At 34.6% G+C, this 22,022-nt stretch overlaps 1 protein-coding gene and 1 pseudogene across 1 annotated transcript in view; both read left to right on the forward strand.

Moving 5' to 3' along the window:
- The window catches only part of TUSC3 (tumor suppressor candidate 3), a 163,057-nt gene extending 149,379 nt beyond the window's left edge, over positions 1–13,678 (forward strand). The window contains exons 8-10 of the mRNA XM_087724455.1: positions 5,433–5,507; positions 7,499–7,589; positions 13,359–13,678. Coding sequence (XP_087580581.1) covers positions 5,433–5,507; positions 7,499–7,589; positions 13,359–13,374 — 182 coding nt within the window. The 3' untranslated portion in view covers positions 13,375–13,678. The remainder of the gene's footprint in view (positions 1–5,432; positions 5,508–7,498; positions 7,590–13,358) is intronic.
- LOC148043872 (uncharacterized) overlaps positions 1–22,022 on the forward strand; it is an 802,025-nt pseudogene that overhangs the window by 340,468 nt on the left and 439,535 nt on the right.

Here is a 22,022-nt window from a genome sequence, read left to right on the forward strand (position 1 = left end):
ACATCACTGCTATATAGTAATAGCAATAGCACTTAGAGTTATATACTGCTCCACAGTACTTTACGGCACACTCTCAGCAGTTTACAAATGCCACTATATTGCCCCCAACAATCTGGCTCATCATTTTACTGACCTCTGAAGGATGGAAGACAGAGTCAACCATGAGCCACTCAGGAGCAAACGCCTGACTGTAGGCAGGGTTAGTCTACAATACTGCATTCTAACCATTGTGCCACCATGGCTCATATATATTTTGGAGTGAAGAATGGGGGAAGAACCATAAATAATTTGAGGTATGCAGATGATACAATGCCAGTAAGGAAAACTTGGAAAATATTATTTAAAAAATCAAGAATAAAAGTTAAAAAATAGAATTGAGTCTTAACATCAGGAAAACAAAGATAAAGACAACAGTTGCAGATGGACATGAGATGTGTAAAATCAATAAGTAAGAAATTGAATTAGTTCAGTTTATCTTCCTTGCATCAAAAATGAATCATGATGGCAGTTCCACTCCTGAAATCAAACGCCGGATAACCTTAGGCCACACTACAGTGGTTAACATTGTATTCTTATTCTGGAATAGGATCTGGAAAAGCAAAGCTATTGTTAAAAAAAAACAATAAGGTGGCTAGTTAGAGCATTAGTCTTCCCTATAATGATGAATGAGTGTGAGAGTTGGATACTAAGAATGGCTGATCAAAGAAGAATTGATGCCTTTGAATTGTGTTGTTGATATAAATTATTGCATATATCCTGGACAGCCAGAGAAACTAACAGAGATGCTAAATCAAATGAAACCAAACGCATCACTAGAAACTACAATCATAAGACTATGTCTGATTTACTTTAGCCCATTTCATGTGTGTGAATTCATTAGAGAAGTCAGTGACGCTAGGAGGTTAGCGAAACAAGAAAAAGGGGCAAGCAAAGAACCTGCTGGCTTGATAACATAACATGTGATACAAAGATGAACACCCAATAACTGAAAGTAACTAAGCTTGACAGGGTGGCATGCAAAGCACCTATAAAATCGCCAAGAGTCAGACATGACTGAATGACTAAAACAATAATTTTATATAATATATAATGTTTTCCTATTATATGTCAAACAATGGAATCTTCTTGCAAGATTTGTATTTACTGCCAGAGAGAGAAACATAAGAAAAGGGTATCTCATTTTTAGATGAAGACAAATTGCAAAAATTACAAATTACCATTTATTTATCAGATTAGGATTATATACAAGGAAAAATGATTCTATACTGATAGCAAACTCAGTCTTGTAGTTGGTAATGCCAGCCACTCAACTAATGCAACCAATTGGCAGAAGTGCTGGAAGCTGTAGTTTAATAGTATCTAAAGTATGTTTCCTGCTTCTGGCTCGGTCCAATACCCCACTAATGCAGCAAATACACTGTTATTTCAGATACCCATCCATTCTCTGTTTCAAATCTCTTAGCAGATAGTCATTTATCATACCCCCAGGAAATTCTTCCTTATGCCTGGTGAAGTATTTTTTCCCCTTGGATTTAAAACTTACTGAAGAAAAAAAAAGGCCAATATTGCTAGCCCACCTTATCTCTTTATCCTTATATGAATATATCTTTTCTTCTCCATGTATTTATAGAATAAAGCTTCAAGGCATATTCTTTTAAATATAATTTATTTATTTAAACATTGTGTGGTGCCTAAGAAATGTGCTAATAATTCCTGAGCCAACTCCCAAAGGTCATTGATGTCACAGTAATTGAAGAACTTGAGTCAAATATAATGGCTTAATATATTTGGTGGTAAATATCCAGTCCATCTACACAAGGAGACTAGTGTGATGGCTAGTTTCAAAATCAGGTTGTGCTCTGTCATTCATATTTACTACAATTGTTGCAGTGTTCATCCTCTAAACCTTTTTTTCATTCCCTAGTTTAATTTTGATCCCCAAAATTAAGACGGATGAACTGAATATCTGCACAGGAACAGCACCTCATTCAGACTACATACTTGATAAAGGGCACTTTGGAATTTTCAGAAATATTTCTAAAGTAAAACAAACAGCATTCAGAAACAAGCCCTAAGGCACAGCAATCTATGTTCAGCACATTGCAGGAAGGTAATCAAAAGTGTCATGATTGGAAAGTGTTCCAGTTAATATTGAAATGTACTTATTTTTTTTAGTCTCAGCTAAGTAATGAAATGTCTGTTGTGTGGTGCTGTTTGCTGGTCTTTATAGAGAGTGGAGATTGCTTGTTAGCCTGCATCAGAGCAGAAAATTCAAATTTCTTTAGGCTTGGATGGTCAAACCTGCGACCCTCCGGTATTAATGATCTGTAACTCTAAGTGTTCCTTGTTCCTGGAAGGAGTGTTCAGCAGCATCTGAAGCACCATGGGTTCCCATGACAGTTCTCAATATTGTTTCAAAATTTGTTTGAATGTTGTCCAATAAGCAAATTGCTTGACTTGCAATTAGAATTATTTAGGAATTTAATCCATTTGTCTATATTTTAATGAACATCAGTTGGGCAGAAATGCTCTATACTGAAAAAATCAGATTCTTCATACTTCAACTGAATCTCAAATCATCTTTTTCCATAAGGAAAGGTGGGGCTTGTCTACTGTTAACACATAATATAACACATAAATAAAATCCTTTACAACTTTATTTTGGAACCAGTGATTTTATAGTTTGCGCTGTAAAATGCTATTTACTCTCAGATGATTCGCTCACAAAGTATGAAAAATAATGGGCAAGGGGTATTTGTGCTAATTTTGGCAAGAACTATATGATGCTGAGCATGTGAATGGAAGGACTAAGACAAGGGCAGCTATCCCATTGGGAACTGATTGAAATCTTGCTGTTACTCCTTGCTGCTTGAGTGTCCTTGAATAACAATAGAACTTTGAAGTAGTTCATCCTGGAAATTGCTACAGGTTCTGAAATGTTGACATTCACTCCTGATGCTCATCCCAAAGGATGCTGTCCGTTGTCAGCTAGTGGCAGACAATGTTGAAAGGAAAGATCCATTGGGAAACTTCAATTGTAGGGAATTGACAGCATTCCTGACCTCATTATTCCATTTGCAGTCATTGACCTCTTCCATGGTGCCAGGATTTAATAAATGTGGGTAATTATCACCCTATGCATAAATACATCTAATAAATGTTGAGTTGGGTTCAATCTGGACTAATCAACAATGCATAGTGCAACCAAACATTCATCTTTTAAAAATTAAAATGAGTATTTGAATGGTTAACTCATAGTAAGCCAATGTCTTTTAATTTTTTTATGCACTGAAACTTATTTACTCAGGTTCAGATGTAGCATCTGTTTTTTCAGCAAGATTTTATTTTTTCAATTTTCCAGTTGAGTTGCCTGAAGGACAAGAAGGCCAAGTGCCTGCCTGCTCACATACAATGAATAAGAAACTTGGCCAATTTTATTTTTCTGTCTTTTTAGCTATATGGGTAGAAATGCCAGAGTCTCTGACATTGATAAAATTAAGTTATTTCTGTCTTTAAAAAAAAAAAAAAGCTCTTATAGCTAATATAAGAAATGTGAACTAGAGAAAGACAGCAACTTATCAGCAGCATTCTGGAGTATGCAGCTTATTTCTAAGTGTTCCAAACTTTTTATTACCCAAACTTTGCTTCAGTTAGCTGGAATTTTAAACTATCTGATGGTCCCTCCAAAATGGAACTGATGGCTCACAGGAAGCTATCTATTGATCATCTTCAGTTTAGATGCTTTCAGATCACTTGTATATCCCCAGTATGTCATGAAACTGCATTTGTTTCTTGATAAGTCACCAGATAAAAATACATTCTTGATGGATGTTGTCTTTAAAACTTTTTAACAGAAAAACAATGTTCCCTTAAAATCTTGAAGGAATTGTACATGTGTTTTTGACTAGACTCCTCTTGCCGACCAAGTCATAATATAAGAAATAATTAAAATATCTGAAAAAAATTTACATGCCCAAATTATATGTGCACTCTACATTTCTGAAGTAAATGTAAAGCTCCTTTGAACTAACCAAAGTCAAAAGTGGTAGAACCTATTAAAGAGAAGGAAAGAAGAGGAAGATCTTGAATCATCTCCTCCTTATACATCCCACTCTTGATTTTTCAGTTCATTAACATATTTGTGGAGGCACCAGCTGGATTTTCTGCCTTAGGCATCTTTACTGTGATTTTCTTTTTTTTAGTTTTATTAATTGAGAAAACGGGAAAAAGAAGCACATCAGTGCATGGTACAATGTGGGTCTGTTAAAGGCTTATTAAGCATTGACATTTATTTTATTTGTATATTCTATAAGAAAACCACAGCAACTACAATGTGCTTAAGGCATATGTCCAATCAAACCTTAGAATTTACAAATTTCTTTTCTTAAATAAAACCTGCTAATTCTCAAACAATTTTGACACTGGTTTTCACGAATGATTACTTTTTAAAACACTATATTTCACCTGCTTCACGGGTACATAGGATGGTATAACAAAAAATATGCTTTATAATCAAACAAATAATTTAATGTCCCAAAACAGGGATTGCACCAAGATTGAAAGGGATTAAGGAAATCAGTTTCATTAGAATGGCCCTGGAGTTGTGCTCCACTTTTTACTGATAGAAAAGTGAATGTGTAACCCTTGCTGAGTCTTTATTTTCCCAAAGAAGTTAAGGTGAAATGTAACAAGCACAAATGAAATTGTGATAATAATTGACAGGTTCAGTTTATGCTGTGAATAGGACAGTAAACATTTCCCCTCAATATTACCTAAAATCAAACAATTTAATAAGTTAAATTAAGCTTTTTACAAGAATCACAGTTCTGATTTACTGTTGGCAAATACTGTATATAAATGAACAATTTTAAAACCAGAAGGGTTTTGTTTATTACTGGGTTTTTTACTTTCTTTTTAATAAATAGCAGCTTTCACAAAGCATCAATCCTATTTAGTTGTAGACTGAGTGACCAGAACAGATGTTAATTAGAGTTGTAAAAGTTGCCTTTTTGTTGATATACTTTCAAATAATTTTAGGAACAGCTTAAGGATATTTGCAAATTGGTTACATTATTTCATTATATTCTTGTTTGCATTTGTAAAAGCTAGCAATTAAGAGCTAAAAGTTTAGTGACTAAAATATTTGCTGAATGCAGTAATGTTATTCAATTCTTCAAGTATAGTGGGTAGATCCTATCCATCTTGAAGACATATGAAGACATACTTTATGAAATAATTTAAATGTAGCTTTGGGGGAATAAGCATTAACATGTGTATTATAGATAGTAATTAATAATGCATACATTTACTATTGGTAAACACCTTTAGTTTTTTTTAAAACCACTAAATTAATACCTGCTAATGTTAAAGATGAACTGTTGGCTTTGTGAAACTTCAACATTTCTATAGTTTCCTTGACAACAATGATATCGATGCTGCTATCACCATGGGAATGGTTCTTTTGAATGAAGCTGCTACCTCCAAGGGAGATGTTGGGAAAAGGAGAAGTAAGTTGTTTGATGACTAAATGGATAATTTCTTTTCTTCTCATTAAAATATAATTGAAACTATGGCAAACTGCCATGGAAACCCACAGTTTATTAAAAGCTGTGCCCATGTTTATCACAGCATTTTCAAATGTGAATATATTGGCAGCATAAGAGCAGAAGCATACAAGTTACTTGAAATGCATTCCTCCTATTGAATAAGCTGCTTGATGCAGAATAAAGAACTTGTGGGCCATTTAGAACTAGCCATGCTTTGTTATACAGGTATGCATCCTTTATTTTTTCTTAGCAGTGGCTGAATTCCCCAAATGGTGGGTGGAAGTGGACAGTTTATTTATTTATTTATTTATTTATTTATTTATTTATTTTATTTTATTAAATATATTTATATGCTGCCCAATCCCGAAGGACTCCGGGCGGCTTACAAAAAATAAGAGGGGAAAAAAACACATAACGAGAAAAGAAACAGTTTAAAAACAGCAACACCCTCATACATTCATTCTAATCGGGGCTGGACCTCAACGGTGAGGTCAACAGCCCCAGGCCTGCTGGAACAGCCAAGTTTTTACACTGTATTCTACTGTAATATGCTACATTGAAAGTTAGCCTTTCAAAAGGGATAACTATAGATTTCTGTCTGAACTGACTTTTTGCCAACTACCAAGCTATTTTAGCTTTTATATATGAATGTGGAATCATTTCTCCACATTTAAGCATCAGCAGTCTCTCTGTCGTTCTCCTCTAATTAAAGAACCAGATATAGTAAACATAAAAGAAGCACCCTTCTTTTATGCAAAGAGGATGCTTGAAACTGAATTCACACCTGGAGTGACATTTTCATATCGTATTAAATAAAAAGGAGAACTTGAAAGAGTTCTTTGAAATGTGCTGCATTCCAAGTTGATGAGTTAAACTTTCAGTCATTTTATAAACTACTTTTGTAACTAGGATGGGCCAAGGAGATAAAGAATGTTAAAAAGAATAATCAGAAAGTTGAAACAGCTTTGATGCATACCAGTGAGCCAGTTGAAAAATTAAGAAGGGAGTTGGCAGACTTTCGCTTTGAACGAGAAAAGAAATGAGTTGTAGCAGATATTTCTGAATTGACAGAATAGCTAAAGTCTAGTATGAAAGTGAGTGCTAATATAACAATAAGTTAGAAATCATCAAAGCCTTACTTAGAAAATTTAATTCTAATAATGAAGTGGTGTTATTGCTTACTTTAAAAGTAAAGTAATGAGCAATTTACTAAGCCAGTACAATGTCTTGCAATTAACAGTTGACTGAATTGTGTTTTTAAAATGAAATGGGAAGGGGTGGCATGTGTAGATAATGGTGGTGATAGGGGAGAGAGTTAAGTGGAGAATTGGACATTTGCTATGGAAAGCACAGGATTTTAACATGTTGCCGGTCCAAGCTACATCCATATTCCAAGCAAATTACATTAAACATTATTTTAAAAAATACATTGGATTTTTTTACAACAAAAATGATATGTAAACAGAATGTAATCTTCATACAGAAAATCCCATAGTTGTGATTAAGAAAATATACATGGGGTTGTCTAATTTACCCCTTAATATAATAAGACCTGGACAGTTCTTCTGCTTCTTTTTTTAATGTATGCCATGGTCTGGATGCTGAAGATTTGAGAACAATGGGCAAATAAAATGCCCTGGTTTGTTTTTATTTTCCATTCTTCCCAATACTCTAAAATAATGAACATTTCAGAATTATGGAATGCTTTCTTAACTGCTGCCTTTTGTCCTCTTTTTCTTATAGATGGCCATTTTCTTGTTTATATTGTTAAGGAAAGCTAATCTGCTGAAAATCTATTTTTCTTAAAAAACTATAGTCTTGCCACTGATAATATAAGAAAGATAACAAGAAATGACCCAATTAACCTTATGTATTTCAAAGTATGCCTGTATGTCATTTTAGTTAATATGGAATATAATATCTTTATGATAACAGATTTTTTTTCCTTCCAGTAATATGCCTAGTAGGATTGGGTCTGGTAGTTTTTTTCTTCAGCTTCCTGTTGTCGATATTCCGCTCCAAATACCATGGCTATCCATACAGGTAAGCCACAAATAACTTAGCCAAGCCATTCAAGTTACCTCATTCTACCAGCAATGTGCTTCCAACTTTTTCCCTGAGACTTATGAATTTATGAACAAATATGCTGTAACTATGTATGAAACTTTTATTTAGATGAACACATAATAATGTATTACATTCTACATTTTAGGATAATTCTAAGCAAATTATAACAATATGAAGGACATTCTGTGCATCAGTAGAAACAGGTAGCCTTTCTGAACAGTGATTCATTCTATAATATGAAACAGGTTGATGTTTCTGATAGGACTTCAGCTAGAATTAAAGTAGATTGTGAAGGAAATCAGTTTATGAGTCATTCCATTTCAAGAAGATTTTGGAGCTGAATACTTTACTTGCTGAGGATTAGTAAGAAAAGCATATTTCCTGGAATAGATGTCCAACCTGCAAACTGACTCTGGAGTTGCAATATGGCAGACACAGCATTTGCTTGCCAATAGTATTGCTTGTCAACAGAAAGCACATTCTGGAGGCATTGTCCAATGAAGATTATGCAATTATACTTCAGTTTTCAAATCCCACTATCTTGGCTGATTTGGGAAATTATCACATGTTGTTTCCAAAATTACATTCTGAGTACTAAGAAAAGGACTTGTTCCCAATTTTGTCCTCTGTTAAAGATCTTTGTATCCCAGTCATATATGCTGCAGTATTATCAGTAGCAATAGCAATAGCAGTGGACTTATATACCGCTTCATAGGCCTTTCAGGCCTCTCTAAGCGGTTTACAGAGAGTCAGCATATTGCCCCCAACAATCTGGGTCCTCATTTTACCCACCTCGGAAGGATGGAAGGCTGAGTCAACCCTGAGCCGGTGAGATTTGAACCGCTGACCTGCTGATCTAGCAGTAGCCTGCAGTGCTGCATTTAACCACTGCGCCACCTTGGCTCAGTAGGAATCAGTTCTATCCTATGACCCATAATCTGAGGTTGATCTAAAACATTTGTTAACATTACAGAATGCAAGGGATTCCAATGTTACCAAATCAGTGGGTTTGGGAAAAGCAGTGCCAGTTTTCCTGCTTTCCCATCTGCCAACTCAACTTCTGAAGACATAGGCCAAGTAGCCTTTCCCCTCTTCTTTCTGAGTATTCCTGGTTACTATTTCTAGCAGGCACCAAAAGTAAACTTGGAAATAAATTTCATTTTCAAACACTTTTTTTTCTTCAGTTACACATTTTACATAATATTTTATGTAAATATCATCAGGTAACATCAAGTAATTGCTGCAGTTTTAATGGGAAGAGAGATGCTGATGCAAATACAGATAGAATTCATTCAAAATTTCAATCATGACTCCTCTAAATTGACATAGCTAACTGCGTTTTTGTAACTTTCCAACTTGTAAGAATTTGGAGAGTGACATATAGTATAAAAACATTTTTTTTAAAATACATATAGGCCTGAAGGAGAAAATGTGATAAAACTATTGTTGAGTGACTATGTTTTACATCCCATTTCTGTTGTTCGTTAGAAACTTTTTTTCTCTTCTGTTAAAAAAAGAGAAAATCCCCCTTCCATGCAGATACCCCCTTGTCCTTTCCATGCAGATAGCCTCTGGTCACAGGAGAAGGGCTTGTGTGCACTGTTGCAGTTGAGGACTTCACTGTCTATTATTCAGACATGATACCAGGAAAAGAAATGGAGTGGTGTTTATTGCAAGCAAGAAACTTGCTAGAGCAGAGATAAAATTCTATCACTATCAGTGATAGAATTATGATCATCAGAATTTGTGCCGAACCCCCTAACATCACAGTTATCCAAGTCTATGCCCCAACAATTGTTGCACAAAGCTTGAAACGGCTTTTATCCCATGGTCCAAGAAACTATGAAAAAATGTCTTTAAAAACATTGTTTACATTTGGGTCAGCTTCAATGCAAAAATTGGCAAACAAACAGAGACAAGGATCACTAATCATTTTGGTCTAGGTAAGAGGAACAATGCAGGTGATCATTTGGTACAATTTTTCCAACTGAATAAATGGTTGAAACAGCCCAAGAGCCACTTTTCCACTTTTGCAACCAAATGGACTTCACCATAATCAGATTGACTATATTATATACACTCATCGATGGCCCAGTTGAGTCCTTGCTGTTAAGATATATTCAAGTACTGATTGTGATTCAGATCATGAATTGTTGGTGGCAAAGACTAAAGTCAAATTATGCACAATCAAAAGTCGGTGCCTCCAAAGAAATTTGATGTCACCAAAACCTCTACTATACATAAAATTGAGATGAAAAACTACTGGACACTACTACTAAGAAGATTACATGAAGGTTCACACCAGGAATGCATTTATGCAAGTCAGAAAGATCCAATCATCATTTGTTGCTTGTAAATGCAATGTTGAATATTGAAGATGAAAGAGAAGTAGAAACAGAACTGGCAATCCATGAGGAAGAAGTCATATGGGCAATGAACCAATTGCCAAACAAGAAGACTGAAAAATGTTGACATTGTCCCTGCAGAATTACTGAGACCTGTATCCCCTATAGTCTTTAGAGGTCTGTGCCAGAAAATTTGGGAAACCATCAAGTGGCTACAGGGTTGCAAACCCTCAGGGTTCATTCCACTGCCGAAAAAGGGTGACTCTAAATATTGCTCCAATTACCACACAATTGCTTCACATGAGCAAGATTCTTAAAATTGCTTAAAATTATACAACAACATCTAGCATCAACATTGAAATGGAATTGCCATATGTCCAAGCTGGCTTTCAAAGGTGTCATGACACTTGAGAGCATATTGCAGATCTGCTGGATCATGGAAAAATATCTTGAACATTAAAATATCATTTAGATGTGGTTCATCAACTACAAGAAAGCCTTTGATTGTGTTAATCATGAAAAGCTATGGAGAATCCAACAAGATCTGAGAATACCAGCACATCTGGTCGAATTAATATGCTGATGAGGACGCCGGATCTTGAAGAATCAAAATTAGGGGTAAAGATTGGTGGAAAAAACATCTTTTACATGCTGATGATACAACTCTTCACTCAGAAACTGGAGAAGGCCTGGAACATCTTATCAAGAAGAAAGTAAGAATGTTGATCTCTAAACATCAAAAATTGCACATCAAAAAAAGACCAAACTCATGACCACTGCAAGGAAGAGACATATCCATATAGAAATTGACAGTGAAGAGATAAAATGTGTGGAAAAATCTCTGTGTGTGTGTGTAAATATTATTCATATATATGAATAAACATGAAATAACAAATGTGTTATTAGAAACACCACAAATAGCTATGACTTACCCCTATATATAAAATTTAATGGGAACCATAAGCAGTCCTTAACTTTTTGATAAATGTTATTTAAGCCCCGTCCAAGCCCCTGTTTAAGTAGGCAACCCTATATGATTCCAGCCAAAGGCTGCTCAGTCTCTTCTTAAAAACCTCCTATGATGGAGCACCCATAAGCTCTAGAGCAGTAGATCTCAACCTTCCTAATGCCATGATCCTTTAATACAGTTCCTCATGTTCTGGTGACCCCCAATGATAAAATTATTTTATGTTTTCCGTATTTTTTCAAGAATATGTGTCTTCCGATGGTCTTAGGCGACCCCTGTGAAAGGGTCGTTTGACCCCCAAAGGGGTTGCGACCCACAGGTTGAGAACCGCTGCTCTAGAGGCAAGCCATTCCACCCAGATTGTTGGGGGCAATATGCTGACTCTCTGTAAACCGCTTAGAGAGGCCTGAAAGGCCTATGAAGCGGTATATAAGTCTACTGCTATTGGTTGATTGTTCTCATTGAGAGGAATTTTCTCCTTAATTCTCAAGTTGGATCTCTGTTTGATAAGCTTCCATCTGTAACTTCTTGCCCTTCCCTCAGATGCTTTGGAGAATAGTGGACCCTTCTCTGTGACAACCTCTCAAATATTGGAAAACTATCATATCACCCCAAATCATTCTCTTTGTTAGCTCCCACAAAGTTCATCATACATTTTAGCCACCAGTCCTCTTTACATCTTTTACATCTAAATCATCTTTGTGTGGTGGATTAGCTGAGTCTCTCTTCTACATCTCTCTAAATCTGAGATTCAAGAACATTCAAAGGATGTTTCAATGTAATTCACATTGGTAACAAAAAAATGAGTCTTAATCACATACTGAATATGCCAACTAGGTTTGCACTGGCAATGTCTAACTAAAAAAGGTATCTTGGGGTTATTTGATAAAAAGAACAAATCCATTCTTGGTCTACAATTAAAAAGGGCAGCTGATTATAAATTAAATTAAATTTCAAATTGGCATGTTGGGAATTCTTTGAAGAGGAAAAAGTGAAATAATTGAAATGCCTTAGTATAAATCTATAGGACACTCAGGACATTATGGACATTACTAGTCACTGCATCTGAAAAATAATATTGTAGCATTTTCCTTATCTCTACAATATCTCTCTGAAAAGTGTGAGAAAGAGAGGAAGAAAATGGAGTTACTGTCCTTTGAGAAAAAGTTACTATGTTTAAGTCTCTAGCATACAGGGAAGAAGAAAGAAATGTTCTGATAGCAAATATAAAAATATAGTTTATGTGGTGTTGCAAAATTGAATTCTGTACATGGCTGGCAATGGTTACTATTTATGATTATTTTGTTAGCTCATTAAAAGGTTCAAATGAAGTACAATATACACCTTTTAATAGAAAACATGAATGGGAGAATGGTGCTATATTTGTAACTAATAGATTTTTCATCATTTTTGCAACAAAATAATGTAAATAGACCTAGGCTCACAAGGATCTTCAGATACAGTGGGCAAGCTTCTGTGTTACTGCAATCCTTTCCATTAACCAATTATAAAATTACTTTGTTTTCAGTTAACATACATGCACAAAATAATTATAAGGAATAAGCAAATTGGAATATATGTGTATGTGACAATTTTGGTAACATCTTACACATATGTGTGTTCTAGTAAATAGTAACTTGTGGCCATAATAGCAACTACTATGAAAGTAGAAGCCACCTCAGGGAAGCCATTTTGTAAGACCATCTATTTCTTGTGTCACAAAATGTTTAATCACTTTTTGTTAGATAAGACTTCACTGATAAAAATCTTGTTCCAGACGAAATTCTACTGAATTCATTTGGCCATCATTCCAAATGATTATGCTGAAATAATTAAAAGTATTAATTATTTGAAGTGGAGATAGGCAACTATATTGCTTTTGTTAAAAAAATAAACCTGTGAAAGCTTAACATTTTTATTATTTTGCCAGAGGCTGAGACATTTATAATACTTTAGCATATCTTTGAGGAAAGATCGTTTAAAAAAATAAATGCTGCTAACAATTATACATTTTGCTGCTATATTTTAGTAGTTTTATCTAAGAATATTAAAGGAAACTGGATACCCATTTACAGCCTAAATCCACAGATTACATACTTGTAATTTTACCACTATTTAATTGCAGTTTTGTTTTTTAAAACCTGATATTTGTCACAAATGTTTAAGGCATCCCCTGATATTGCAAAATATATACTTTGTGAAATATCTACTTTTTTCCCCCTTTCAGCTCTTCAGACAATTTAAAACATCATTAAATGTTTCCATTTTGTACAGATTCATTATATGATTGGATTGTAATTCTAATATGCTAATATTTATTAGCTTTTCCCAGCCTCCAAAGTTACAAATCTTAATTTTTACTAACAAGAGTAATGTAAGAGCTACATATGTGCCCATTTTTGATGCATTTACTCATTTTCTCTTTCTTTTCAGCTTCTTAATTAAGTGAATTCAAGTGAGATTTGCATAAGGCTAATGTTTACTGCGAAGACAAGCATCTACTGATAGTACTTGTATACAAACATTTCATGTTTTTCAAGAGTCTTTCCATTTCAAGCATCTGTTTCCTGTGATTACTTGCAACACTTGTGTGAAGAAGACAATTTTGTTTTTGTACCTTATTACTAAATGCTTCATAAAATTTATAATGCAGAGTAAACATTGGATATCTAAATAGGAAATGCGATAAACTGAAATGAAAACGTACAGCACTTGTGTTCTTCATTTTCAATAAAGTTAATTTTATCAGAAAAGACTTTGTTTTTGTTGCTCTTATGTGGTTGGACAGACTTCAGGTGAAAGTTTGAAAGTAATCATGTGCTTTAATTATTTAATAACAGCAAACCAGATTTGTATAAGAAATACATAAATGAAATACTATAACACTGATGTTTGTCTTTTAGTTCCCAATGTTCTTTATAAAATTACTACTCTGTTTCCCCAAAAATAAGACCTATCCTGAAAATAAGACCTAGCTTGATTTTTACATGTGCACCCAATATAAGGCCTACCCCCCCCCCCAAATTAAGCTCTAGTTAAGATTCTGCCCAGTCTATTGCATCTGGTTGCATGAGATGGGGGGTAGGCACAGGTAAAAATCAAGCTGGGCTGGGGCTGGGAGGATGTAGAGCTGCTCCACATTCCTGCTTACGTTAGGACAGTTGCAACCAGGTACCCCGTGCCCTGACACCTGCATCTCCTTGCCTGCCCACTTCTGCTGCTGCTTGCGCGCATCTCCCCCAGCCTCCATTTTTCCATCAAAGGCCTTTAAGAAAGGCCTCTGCAGCTGAGAAACAAGCTGGGATTGACAGCAAAAGGCCTCTGATGGTGAAACAGAAGCTGGGAGGGCACTGCATGCATCAGTCCGGAGCTCATTTCTCAGCTGTAGAGGCTTTTCCTGAAAGGCTATGACATTGAAATGGAGGCTGGGGGCACCACATGCAAGTAGCAGCAAGGGCCACAGAAGAAGTTGGTTCACAGCAGCCACACAGGCTCCTGCTGGGTGGAATTTTCAGTGTCACCACAAAGTAAGACAATGGAATAGATATCCCCTGAAAATAAGAGTTTTTTGGAGGTCAAAAAATCTTATTTTCAGGGAAACATTGATTTTAGAAATACTATTTTAAGATAAACTAGTTGATGTTTGTTGCAACGTATGAATATACAGCCAAGGGATATGTTGATTAAGTCTCAAGACTTTCCATTCAGAACTAAATGGGTTTATTACCCCTTTACTCCAGAAACCTCTGGGCCATTGTTTTACAAGGGATAAATCAAGTGGCATCTCCCTTCCTTTGGTAGCCTGGTCTGGTAGAGATCTGTTGGATGGCTAGATCCATTCCCATGACTAACCATACTGGTAAATTAAGCATTCTAAATAATAATTTTACAGTTTTCACAGGTTTACAGTTTGCAATGTATTATAACTTTGGAGCATCTGGATATTCCTTCTTTATCAAGAAAAAAAGGAGCCACCTTGCAGGCTTCAGTAAGTGGTCAGGAAAACAATTGAGGCATCCTTGCCCTAAAGAATCTTAAGATAAATTGGGAACTTAAGCATTATGTTAACATTCATCTTCGTATTCACCTATTAAAGAAGTGGCAGCAAGTTTACTCAGTGACTTGATGGAGTTGACATTTCAGATTCAGTAACTTGATAAAGCTGACATTTCATACTCAGAAGTTAAATGGTAGTGAAATCTATGAAGTCTGCCAATGTAAGCCATTTTGCACAAGAACAAGAGTAATTGGGTGAACTACTGCAGCTTGGTTCATTAGTTCATCATCCTACTGAATATCGGAGAGGGAAATGATAGTGCTGAAAAGAAGACAGATCTTATATCAAAGTGAAAAAATGTAATTTTAGTGATAAACTACTAATCAAATAATTTAGATTTATTGGATTAATCCATTTTTTAAAAAGATGTTCAACCGTAAAAATGTCATAGTTTATTAAGAAGTTGCCAACACATTGTCTAAAATAGTAATCACAAATTTAAAAGATTTCTGTGCAAGTGCATGTGTGTATTCCTAGCACTGTTAGAAACAAAATACGGGTAGTCCTCAGTTAACCCGTTGCTTAGCGACTTTAAAATTATTACAGACTCACAAAAAGTACTTACAACCCCAGAGTGTGAACATGGTTGCATGATTGCATTTTGGACACTTACTTGCATTGATAGCCATTTGCAGTATCCTGCCATCACATGTCCATAATTTTAAGTTGAGTGGAGTTTTTTAGTTTCCAGCAAAAAATAGCCATATAAAGTATTCACTTAATGGCTGCCACCCAAAAAAAGGTCATTAAATTGGGGGAGTCATGTGGTAACCCATTTAATCACTGCCATGCTTATGACCAATTCCATATTCAATTACAGCATAACAACTCTCCCTCCCCCTCCTTTCTCTGTTTTTCAATAATTTTCTGCCTCTAGCACATTGCAAGATTATCAATTGACAGCATTCTGGTTTATTTAGATTAGCTTGAAACTAAAGGAGTACATTTTTGTTGGCTTTAACGTCCTTTCATATTTTGCCAGAACAATGCAAACACAATTCATAATACATGTTACGGTGTTATGAAAAGCTATAAAACATGTTCATTCAGCATATTCTAGACAAGAAAAACATTCCAGATAAAAGTTTTTAAAAGAAAATATTGCATTATGTGCAATAGCTAAGATCTATCTCAGCCAGAAGTGCACTAATTTATTTCAGGCTCTTTAAAAAAACACTGGAATGGTATTGGAGTAAGTATCTGTTTACCAAAGACTCAGCTTTTTCCTGAGAACATCAGAAAATGTCAGGATCCAATAGATTCCAATTAAAAATTTCTGTTGTCTCCTTATATTTGTGTCCTTTGTGAGGGCTGGTGGAAGCAGAATACATTTCACAGTATAAAGACATCATATAAAACTTGTTCCACAGGAATGAAAGGTCCATAGGTCTTTCCACACACCAGTCTGATCCACTGGGTAACAATGGAGACTCAAATTTTACTACTGGTTTCTCTTCCTGTTGACAAGTTTCACGTTTATGCATATTTATTAGCAAGAATCAAGCCCAATATATATTGCTCAGATATTTCCTTTGAATTGATATCTGCATTGGAATGTGGAAAAATTGCAATTGTATCAAACAGGTTATGTTCAATTTTATTATTTCTTCACACATACTATGGTGTGCATATTATGTTTAAATGATGTTCACGCATAGTTTTTTGAAGAGATTTGGGTAGAGCCTTCATCCCTGAGCCATAGATCAAGAAGCTTTTACAGTTCCATATACCATCAAAGCAGTACCCCACTATATTTTCAGATTGGCATAAATCACAAGATTTTCAAATCTCACAACAATATCTTGTGCTGATATTGTAAAGTTTCACTGTGGCAAGATTTTATAAATTTTGCAAACTATTTTTTTATTAAATTAAAACTATTTTTTATTAAATATTCAATGTTACACATTTTCACTATTATATAAAATTAATGTTGAGAGTCCACAAAAGCATACAGGTAAAACTCAAAAAATTAGAATATCGTGCAAAAGTTCATTTATTTCAGTAATGCAACTTAAAAGGTGAAACTATTGAAGCATCCTGGTCTTCCATAACACCTCAGCACTGGCACAGGCTGATAGCTTCCATGCCACGCCGCATTGAGGCAGTAATTGCTGCAAAAGGGATACAAACCAAGTACTGATGCATGCTTATACTTTTCAGAGGTCCGATATTGTTCTATGTACAATCCTTGTTTTATTGATTGCATGTAATATTCTAATTTTCTGAGATTGTGTTTTTGGGGTTTTCATGAGCTGTACACCATAATCATCACAATTATGACAAATCACAGCTTGAACTATCTTGCTATGCATGTAATGAGTATTTCTTATCTCATATATTAGTTTCACCTTTTAAGTTGCATTACTGAAATAAATGAACTTTTGCATGATATTCTAATTTTTTGAGTTTCACCTGTAACTCTGCAGAATATCTTATCCAAAAACATACCAGTATTTCAAGCTTATACCATTAAAAATCAAGTTAGTAATTTGATCCTACATTTTTGATTGAATTAATTAAACATATTTTCCTATTTTCTTGAACAATGTTCAAAATCATTTTTCAAAGACTGAATGTAGAATCATAGAGCTGTATAATTGATCTGGAGTGAAAAACCTCTAAAATAAATAAATAGAACTCAAGTAATATTCTTTTTGTTCAGTTTGAAAGATTGAATTAGTGTCAACAAAGTTTTCCTTATTAGGTCATTGAATTGGAATCTCACATGTAATATAGGTTTAAGTTTTAAAAAAATAGCAATCAAATTCAATCCCTTTTTAAAAATATATATCTGTGATAGATTGTGCACTTGGAAAATTGGTGGATAAAAGCTTTGGCAACACCTTTCCCAAAGATGAACTCAGATTAAGATACTGCACAGTGCTGTGATGGATGGGGAATGGGGAAGCCACACCATAGAATCTTTCTTCATATATATCTGGTAGATTAAAAGAAGTAAAAGAAATATAGTTTAAGTTTGGCAGGATTCTATCATTAGATGTAAGCAAATAAATGATTGGACTCAATTGGATCTCATTGTGTTGTCTCTGAGCTTAAGCATGATATATCATTATAAAACATCTTGGGCTCAGCTTGATTGTTTAGTTGACATCTTTTGCAATATTGATAACTATTTGCTTTTATCGATATGTAATCTGATCTGATTACATCCCAGCCATTTACCAATCAATTGCAAAATCCTTCATGAAATAGCTATTTAGCTGGAGAAGAAGCTAAATCCAATGATTTAAAAAAAGGTACCAAATCAAGCTTTTAGAAGAAATCTTAGTAAATCCCTGATTCCTAAGAAGATATTCCAAGAAAACACTATTTCCTAACTATTACTATATGCTATTCAAAATGTGTAGAGAATGAACATCAATGAATGCCTTCTATTTTATGGAAAAGAAAAACTATGGATTATCTTTGTATCTCTGGACAATCTTTATGCATTCAGTGTTTCAATAGACTGAGTTAGTTTTAAGATTTACCTGGAGCCAGTAATACAAAGTCTCTAAAGATTAAGTTTAAGAAAGCTAAATATGTAATAAAAGATGAAAACAACTGGAAAGGCCAATGTTTTGTTGTAGAAAATTGATAGTATTCACATCAAATGACTTGTGTAATCTTTGCTTTGTACTCTTCAAGATCTAAGCTTTACCAATCCTTAAAATTACTATGTTGGCCTTGTAGACTCTTGCTAGAACAAATGTTCAAGAAGTAAGTGGATTTATTAATAATAGCAATTCTGTCAAAATTATTAGCCTTTCAATTTGGGTGACATTTCTACCAAAGATTAATTTATTTTCAAACCAAAATTCAGAAACCCATAAACAGGGGAATTTTCTTAGAGTTAATATGCTTGAGGCTCAAAATATTCAATGTGTTCTGTTCTTAAGTAGGTAAAAAAGGAAAAAGGACAGGAGTAGAGACAAGGACAATATGCAAAACATCCCTTATATCCATATGTTGAGATAAGCATTTTGGGACTAGTACTCCCAACACATCTGGAAAGAGTCAGATGAATGAAGCAAAATACAATAATAATGCCAAGAACTGTCAGCAAAATCTGCTTAGTTACTGCAGCTGAACTGCCATTGGCAAAACAAAATGTAAGTAATTTTTAACAAAACGAAATCTGATTCAAGAGGTTTAATAGTAACCAATAAAGAAAATGGCCAAATGGAAGTAAGTAAGAAAATACTTTCCTGTACTTTTATTCTTGATAAGTAGAGATCACTCACTAGTGTTATAAGATGGGAAGATGCTTTGGATCCAGAAGGTCACAGAGTCAACATACCCACCTAACCGGCAGCTATAAGTGAAGCAAGAGTGAGCTGGATAGAATGAGCTGCTGGTCTAACACAATAGGAATGTTCTTTTAGACATTCAAGAAATACTGAATTCTGGTCCTACCATTTAAAACATAATTTTCTTCACAAGAAAGTGATACAATTTCTTTGTATTTATTTATTAAATTTCTATGCTGCCTATCTCATTGATACAACTACTCTGTGCAGAATAGAAACATTTCCATAAAAGTTCTCAAGAAGTAAGAGCAAAAGGGGCTTTTAACTTTGTAAAACATTGCTAGCTTGGAAGCCTATCACTTACTTCAAAGATGTCTTGGTTTCTCTCAGTGGCTTAACATGAACTCTCTTCCTACAATAGCTTTAGGTCACTTTCTTTCACTTAAAAAATAACAGAGCCACTTGCTAGAGGAGACAGGCATCAAGATACACCTGAACAATTCTACTATGTACATGAGTGGGTAGGGGGTAAATTTGATGCAAAAAAATTACAAGATTTTTCAGATGCTATCCACATTTCGCAAATAATACACCTCCTGACACCCCTTAAAATAATTTGCAAACTTTACTCATTATTTTAAGGTCAGGACTGAGAGACGTCCAAAGAAGTCAAGATGGAGCAACAACTTCTACAACTTCAACCTTAGTTCTAATGTAAGGTTTATTTTATGTCTATCCATTTCCCTTTTCTTTGAGGGGTTTTTTTTTTTTGCTCTTGTTTTACCAAATTAATACAGGATGCAACCAGGGAGGAAAAAAGTAGCCACAGCTCTGAGTCAAATGCCACTTTCTAATGTGTGTTGCAATGCTTTCATTGCATTGTTGTGGCTACCATATTGATTTTTTTGTCTACCTCCCTTTGGACAATCCTGGCTAAGGTGCTGGATTGGAAAGTAGAAGACTGATTCTGTATTGGGCATGGAAGCTGACTAGACAAATTTGAAGCAATGACACTGTTCTCAATCTACTTCATAGGGTAACTGCGGGAGCGGCAGTATAAAAGAAGGAAGTAATATGTATATTATCTTGAGTTCCACAAAATAAAGGTGAGATATAAATCTAACAAGAAAAGAAATGAATGTTTGGTTAAATTGGCCATCTCTAGAACTTTGTCTCAATCAGTTGACCTTCTAGTAAGTAGTTCATGAGGTGGGAAATAGCCTAAGTAGAGGAAGTTAGCTTTAGTCAGTTTCGTATCCACACAATATATTTATCTTCCTCATGACCCAATTAGGTGTGTTGCCTGATTTGTATATGTGTTCTGTGATACATTGCCATGCTTTAATTACATCACTGCTTATAGGGTTCATGCATCATCATGAAGCCCTTGAATATGGTTGAATTATCCAAAATACTATACTGAACTCATGGTTCAGTAGTTTGGTATGATGCTCAGATACTGCACAGGTGTAGGTTCGTAGAGATAGATCCCTTCTGACTCTGATTAAATTTGAAATTATATCTACAATGTGAGTCCTACTTTTCAGTAATAATTGAAAGGGTTATTTTATAACTATATTAATCTGAAAGGCACTCTAATAATATATTTTGCACTACAACAAATCAACATTCCTAGTGTAAGATAAATGAACCAACAACATTATTTTTTCCAGGTATCATTTGCACTGCCTATGCTTGTTCTCTCTGATCATTACATTGCCAAAAAAAGATAAAGAAGTAGAGGCACCATTATCAGAGAAAGCAAAAACAAAACAGTTTGGTAGTGATATGTTTGGAGTTCTGTCCAGCAAGGAAGTTAATAAAAAAAACAATCAAAGTAGTAATTTTACACATTTGCAGTTCATTTTATAAAAGAAACATTCCTTTCAATATATGAATATAATTTTCTTCTGCTTATTGTTGAAAAGATACACTGTTAAATTCTGCCCCAGGTAATGTTACGGCATAATAGTGTTGTACAGATAGTCCTGTTGCAGTGTGACATTTGCATTGGAAGTCTCTTGAATGGGCTTGACACATTGGTATTTTTTCTATTTTAAATTAACAGTCAGGTCACCAATATAATGAATATAGCAGACTTGAAAATGTAAAAGTCCACTCTCAGAATCTCTGATTCAGATACTGTATGTCTCGGATATATCTGTCTCATAAATATTTACAATCTACATCAATTGTTATCATTTATTCCCTTTATTTTTTTTCTTCTAGAATACAGCTAATATAAAACATTAGATTCTATAAAACATTTAGCCAAACTTGGCTGAGATACATTGGCTTCAAAAACTAAACTAGGTCACCAGGAAATTCCAGGGCTGTAAGCTGAATAGAGAAGTGAAAAGAAGAAAGCAGCAACCACTTAACTATTTCCATATTATTGCCAAAAAGAATATATAGATTGTCATGTCCCTATAGTGACAGCCTTTTGAGGCAGAATAAACTGCCTGAAAAGAAACCAGGGTTATGAATGCTAACGCTACTTTTATTACAAGTTTACAGAATACTTTTAAGTTTACAGAATCTTGCAACCTGAATGTGTTTCCGCTTTTTCCCTTTATCTTCAAAAGAATAATGGAAGTTTAAATCTCAGCTTTGGGCCCAGATTGCCTTTGTTGTCTCAAAGATACTTTTACAAAAGATCACTGAAGTTTGTTTTTTTCCTTGAGGAAAAGACATTTCACTTCTCATCCAAGAAGCTTCTTCAGTTCTGACTGAACGATGTATGTGGGGGATATGGCAGGATTTATTCCTCATCCCTCTCCCCGCATA

The sequence above is a fragment of the Thamnophis sirtalis genome, unplaced genomic scaffold, assembly GCF_051295495.1.
Source record: "Thamnophis sirtalis isolate CommonGarterSnake01/CBP01778 unplaced genomic scaffold, rThaSir2_p1.2 scaffold_10, whole genome shotgun sequence".
Classification (NCBI taxonomy): Eukaryota; Metazoa; Chordata; class Lepidosauria; order Squamata; family Natricidae; genus Thamnophis; species Thamnophis sirtalis.